Here is a 6889-nt window from a genome sequence, read left to right on the forward strand (position 1 = left end):
TTTATAGTGTTTACATTCCATAACTCCAAAAAAAGTCCATTAACTGATAAGCAAAAGTTTAAACATACTTTTGACCCTAAATGATTAATTTACCATGCAATAAATTCAGATAAACATCTGACCTAGCTCATTAAAATTGTCCTTTAAATAACCTTTTGACCCGAGGATTTTAGGTAAACATACTTTATCCAGGCTACCTCATAAATTCAATTTGTTACTCCAAAATAATTATAAACTCTATGTTCACTTGATACAGCTCCTATTTTTTATTTACTCAAGTCTCTCCAATTCTTAATCATGGGTTGAATCCCAACTTAATTATGCTTCGAGTAGACCCACTGAAATTAATGGGATTTAAATTAGCTATGACTAACCTGCCCCATTGATTTTGTTGGGTCTTCTAAGCCTAAATCTGGATCCAGCTCTATTCCATTGTATGTTCAGTTGCTTTCACTTGGTATTTCATACTGAGACTATCACTTTAAAGGAAGTGAATTAACCCTTTAAAATTCCTCAGCCCATGGAGAAATGCCTACTAAATCAGCTATACTCTCACAATCCATGTCACCTCCACTGCCCTCCATGCCCAAGAAAAGCCACTTTATGAAGAGATGAGTTTGAGCAGAGAAACGAGAGTGGGATGGGGCTGCGTGACCCCTTTCTCTGTGCTGCTTCTATATATTAAATTATTCCTCAAACCAGCTTTGGCTTGATGCAGTTGCAAACAGGGGCTTAGGAGGATACCTAAAAGCACCTTGGGAGTAAGAACTGCTGAAGAATCCACAGATGCCAAGGCCTCCTATAGAAAACTTGTTAAATATTTAACAGTGGCCTATCTGTTTAATGCTGAAGGCAAGCATTCATTGTTGTGTAAGAGAGGGACAGTCCTAATGTTATGTTCTGTGTTGTTTCTCCCTCCAGACCTATCAGAAAAGACCATCAAGAACTGACATAAAAGAGGTCCCTCAGATGACTGAACTCAAGAACGGATTCCATAAAGACTACCTGATGGTAGTCAATGGTTCTCTGAACAAAAAAACACAATGAGTTGCATATTTTAATATTACATTGTAGTAGATGAAATCTTCCTCACACCATTTTTTTCTAAAACAAGACAAAAACAAAAACAAAAAAAAGAAAAGAAAAGAAACAGACTGGATTGACCAGGCTATTATTACACAGCTTTATTTTAGTACAAACTTAGCTTTGGTTTGGTTATATCTACCAGTCCTTGGTATTTCCTGTTTAACTCATTATTGACTACTTTTTAACAATACAGAGTTGTTTTTAATTTTTTGATAAACTTCATCATAAAAATGATGAGGGTCATTATTTTGTTTTCCAGTCAGGAAAAACAAAGCCACGTTTTGCCACTTTTAACATGGGCCGGATACTGTTGTTCCTTGGGACAATGAATGCATAGACAGTCTTGGAACAGAACCTTAACTTTTGAAAACAAGACTATAGGATACTTCACAGATTAGTTGTTCTGACATGCAGAGCTTTTCTACATGAGGCTGTTGATTCCCAAACTGAGATGCAACATTCTTTCCTTTTCTGCTACATAACCTCTACGTGCCAGTGTGGTAGAGAGGAACAGCACAAGTACACACATGAAAAAAACCATTCTCTATTGCTTCCTTTAAGTAGAGGGTCATAATGTCATTTAAAGGACCCATGAATTAGGATGAATAGGGAATGATGGGCACACAATAAATGCCTCATGTAGAAAAACTTCAGTGTCGTTGTGTGTGGAAAAGCGTGTTTTTCATTATGCTTGTATTGGTGGTGTAAGCTTTCTTGTTTTTAAATATCTTTCTGATTCTGTGGATTGGAACCCAATTTCTAGGGGATTGGGGGGGGGGGGACACCTATTCAAGCATCAGGAATTACGAGTTCAGGAAACACACAAGGGAGTCCCTGCTATCCATACGCCCTCCATCATGGTTTCTGGCAACCCCTACATGCGGAAAACAACTTTCTGGAGCAAAAACACCCTGCAATTTGTGGAGTCTATCCACATGATTTGAAACCCTGGAAGAATCAGGGACCATGGCTCAGCTCCCCAGAAAGTCATCCTCCACAGGTAAAAGGAAACAATTGGGAGGCTGGAGCTAGTTTGCATTTAATGACCTCAGATTTCTAATGCCTGAATAGCCCTAGGCTCCTAAAAGGCTGCTGTTCTCTGTGAGACTAAAAGACTACACTTTTCCTAAGTTCTAGAAAAGGGCAGAAAATTTAGGTCAAGCCTACAGTACAACAAGGTCACATCTTCTAAGGCATCTAAGTTACAATCTTAGACTATGTGAAGATTGCTGTATATGCCTTCCTTTTAAACATGACAGATTGGTGTGGAACAGGAATCCTAGCAAATGCAGATAATCCTTTAGGATTGTGTCAACCCATAACCACCTGCAACCTAGACACTGTAATGGCTATACAACAGAGCTCATCACAATTTTGTTACTGCCTTTTTATTTAGTCGCATTTATGATTTACATCCCCTCCTGATCCATTTTCTAGCATAGGTGTACAGGTTTGCAATGTGGTGGCAATTAAAAGGGTGCCATATATCCATTGCACTCCAAATGACAGCTCTTATTCCACAACCTAACTGCTGGTGCAGAAGGCTTGCCTTTTACTTTTCAGTGCTATGGCAACACGTAATCAATGTTGGTTTGCCATAAAACAGTTGAAATGTGCAACCACAAGGCCAATTCTAGGGGTGGTCTCTTCTAACCAGTGGGGTTTGCCTATGCAAAGCTCCTCACATTGAATAGCCTGTTGCTACAGTATTAAGAACTCATACTGGGACACACTCCTAATACGGTCATAACTACCTTTCAGACAGTGGGGTAGCTCTACCCCGGGGAATTCAACTGCAGCACGCCAACATCTCTCACACTTGGGACTCACATCATTAAGTCCCACTGATTATAATGCATGCAGCCTGCTCACAACTTGGCATCCCAAGCAGGTTAGGACATTGTCTTCTCTGTTCCACAGATACCGTGAGCAGATAGAATACTAAATGCCAACTTCAGTACATCTTAGGGGACTAGAAGCACAATGGCCATGATGCTGAGCATAATTGCTTGTAAATGGATCACACTGAAATCAATGGGATTTATTTTGGGGGGCAAGGGAGACCATGTGGCAAATACACAGACATACACACCATGTCTTTATGGAGGCAGCATGTTTTCATTGGCAAGCAATACCAAAAAAATGTATTTTTGGCTGCTGAGAATGAATTCACCCAACAAATGCGAACATTACCTGGTAGGAAAGCTAATGGGGCCAGGAAGCAACATCAACAGCCCTGGAAAAGTTAAGACAACTCTAAGTAGCCTCTTGATTTTGCAACAACAGCAGCAACAAAAACCTTCTCATAACTATACATTCAAGCAGATTTGATGAGATGACATACAGGCAAGAATTAGTTCCAGTGTGAGAAAGATCTGCAGCTTTTTCTTGTGACAGTTAAAGCAGCCCATGTTTCTCTGAAGGGCTTGGTGGGCTGAAGGGCAGACATTAGAGAAAGCTCCTTTTTATTACAGCCCACAAGTCTACAGCTGTTGGAACCGTGGTGGCTGATTAATACTTCTTTTAGTAAGAACTCTCCCCAGAATCATCATTTCAGTCTGCTTCCAAGACTTGGTGATTGTAGAAGTCAACACCTAAGTCAACACTTAAAATGGTTGTTTGAATTTTATCCTGAGACATACTTCAAATCCAAGCAAGACTCTGAAATCCATTTTAATGCAGGTGTTGGACAGGGGACCCAGCCTGGGGCAAATGCACAAGTTATCCAAGGTTCTCGCTTTAGAAATCTCAGTATTACACAGGAGAGATCAGGTCCGGGGATTAGAGCCAGCCAACTTTTAGGGCTCCCTCTCTAACACTCTAGGTTTGTTTGTTTTTTAAAAGGAACATTGCCTTACTCAATTTTCAAAGGGCTGAAAAGATGAGCAATGTTAAGACTCAAAACCACTTCACAAATAGTAAAAAATAATTATCAGAATACTGCTATTTCAACCTACCACAATGATGGCAACTTTTACAATGTTTTCTATTGAAACATTTACCACTGAAAATAAACACATTTTACATGCAGTGTGTGTTAAACTCTCTTCTTTCTGCCATGTGGCACCAATACACTTTGGAAGATGCTAGCTGGCAAGATTTTTACTTTCCCTTGATGGGAGTGGCTTTTAAATGTACACGTGCACACACACACACACACACACTCAACTCCAAGAAAATGTGTGTCACAATATAGCCCATTTTGTGCCAAACAGGCAGATGGAAAATACACCCTTTCAGGTAAAAGTGCAAGGCTGAAAAGTTGCATCTTTGTTAATGCTTAAGCTTCCTTTTGAGATGGTGGGTTAGATTACATTTTATTATTAAAAACCTCTACTTTCTAGTTGTTCTGAGAGCATCATTAAAACTTTGTAGCTTTTCATTTTCTGCAAATTCATTATCATGCTGGCTTAGTTCTTTGTCAAACAATCCATGGGGATGTTCTCTAACTTCTTCTCTGTTGGTCTTCCAGTGGGTAACAGAGTGGTCCTTGCCGCAGGGCAATAAAACAAAGAAACTGGGGGCAGTGGAAGGGGTGGCAGCAATAGCACCTGCTTAGGGGAAAGACTCAAGTATTCACCTGGGACTTCAAGGGAGAACAAGGAGACAGCTGGGGATCAGCAGTGGGCAACTGTCTTTGCCCTCTTGAAGAGATGTCAGGCCTCTAGCTTGCTGGAAATGAGGGCCTGAAGCAAGAGACCAATGGGCTCTTTTCTTGTGGACCAATAAAGCTCCCTTCCTCAACAGTGGAAATTTTAAATTCGAGAAATTTTAACTGGGCAGGGGGGCTGGTTCCCTTGTTAAGGCCTGAATGCATGCCTGCAAGGGAGGATAGGAGGCCAACTGGTGGCAGGGAAGCTGTTGAGTAGAGTGACAGAAAGAGGGAAATATGCCACTGGGGGGAAGACTAGCCAGATGAGGGGGACACGGACCAGACAGTTAACACGTTCCGGTCCTCTTGCAACACAGATTTGGTGGTTTCCCTCTCAGCTTGCCCTCACATCCCCAGATCATGCTTCCAAGTGTACAGTACAGAACAAGACCTCCTTCATGCATGATCTAACAGCAGGTGAGGTGGTCAATGTATAACAGAGATCTAGGTGGGCAAACAGGGAAGATGAGACAGATTATTGGGATCCACTAGAGTCAGGATTCAGGCCAGGTTTTGGCATGGAAAGAGCTTGAGTAGCCCTACGTGAATATGGACACTGGGAGAGAGATGGAGGACTGTGACTTTGAGGACACTTGTGGTTGTCTCGGCAGCTTCCAGCATCATCAACCATAGTATTCACTGCAAACGACTGAGCTGTGAGTGGATGGAACTGCATTGCAGTGGCTCAGTTTCTACTTGGGTGGCTGACTCCAGAGCAGGTGCTTGAGAAATGTCGCTTGACTCCACAGATTTGCTGGCATGGCATTCCTCTGGGGCAGGTCCTTTCCCCCCAGGCTATTCCCATCCACACCAAACTGCAGACTGGGCCCACCTGGAGATTTGGCGTATGCTGCCATCAGCCTGTTAATGACACACAGATCTATTTCCCCTCCACCACGGGAGGCTGAGGATGCACTGAATCAGTGCCTGGCTTAATCTAGATAAGACTTGAGAGTCTACTAGTGGGCCAGCTAGAAGCTGTGCGACCCCCTCTAGAAGAGTGGGATGTCTGCTAAAACAGCAGGTTCCCAGTTTTCAGGGGCTCCTGGAGCCATCTTTTGTCACTTGAGGATCAAATGGCATCAGTGGCTCAGGGTGCCCTCAACCTCCGATTACACCTGTCTGGGCAAGGAAAGCCTCGATTCAGTCATCTGCACTCTGGTGCAGCGCCTTCCGTTTGTTTTTACCTCCCCTTGACTCTTCTACATTTTGCTGCATTCAGCCTGGAATTGTCACTGTTACTTCATGCACCGTGGATGCACAACACTGAAGGTGCAAAATAATTTTATCATTGCCCTTAAACCTTCACTGGCACCTACAAGGTGCCCAAATTATCTGTGATGCAACCTGCTACCTGCAGCAGTCACAAACAGGCGAATGGGGTCCCCCCATGTGCAATTTCAGTACCACTCAGTCTCAGATTAAATGCATCTGCTTCAGCCTCAGAGTTGCTTAAACTACCTAAACAAACAGCATCATGCAGTCCACAACGCTAGGATAAAGTTATGCAGGATCAGAGTCAGGCAATAAAAATATCCCATAGTTATGTGACCAACAAATGTCAGTTTACTCTTGTGCCACAGGAAAAAATAACTTGCATCTTCAAAGATTTGAGTATTGTGTACACACACAATGGCAACAATGCCAACTACATCCTTTTAATTCCACTGCAAGCCACAGAATATTCAAAGAGAGGCGAATCCTTCAGTAAGGCACTGTAACCTCCGAGCTAGACTGCTGCAATGAACTCTGCATGGGTTCATGGACTGGAAGACTGTTCAGGAGCTGCAGCTTGTGCAAAATGTGGAAGCCAGACCAGTAACAGGGATAAGGTCTGGGCATATAAAGCCCCCTGTACTGGCTACCTGCTTCCAAGCTCAATTCAAGGTGCTGCTTTTAATCTATGATGCCCAGCATGACCTTAGTCTGCAATACCTGAGGGAACACCTCTCCCAACCTGAATCGGTCTGGATGCTGCAACCTGCATCTGAAGCCTTTCTCCAAGTTCCACCTCCAGGAAAGGATCAAAGGGTGGTGACTAAAGGAAGGCCCCCCCTTGAAGGGCAGGATCCTCAATTATGGACTGAAGCTTATCACCTGGGATCAACTTTGTTATATTTTCAGCACCAGGTTAAGACTGCCCTCTACAGG

The 6889-nt window shown here is 42.8% G+C and overlaps 1 protein-coding gene across 2 annotated transcripts in view; it reads left to right on the forward strand.

Annotated features, from left to right (window-relative positions):
* Positions 1–4116, forward strand: part of ELOVL2 (ELOVL fatty acid elongase 2) — a 44009-nt gene extending 39893 nt beyond the window's left edge. For both annotated transcript variants that reach the window (XM_044455811.1, XM_044455812.1), the window contains one exon: positions 922–4116. In XM_044455811.1, coding sequence (XP_044311746.1) covers positions 922–1047 — 126 coding nt within the window. In that variant the 3' untranslated portion in view covers positions 1048–4116. The remainder of the gene's footprint in view (positions 1–921) is intronic.
* The last annotated feature ends 2773 nt before the right edge of the window (positions 4117–6889 follow it).

Source organism: Varanus komodoensis, unplaced genomic scaffold (assembly GCF_004798865.1).
Source record: "Varanus komodoensis strain SLA01 unplaced genomic scaffold, ASM479886v1 scaffold8, whole genome shotgun sequence".
Taxonomy (NCBI): Eukaryota; Metazoa; Chordata; class Lepidosauria; order Squamata; family Varanidae; genus Varanus; species Varanus komodoensis.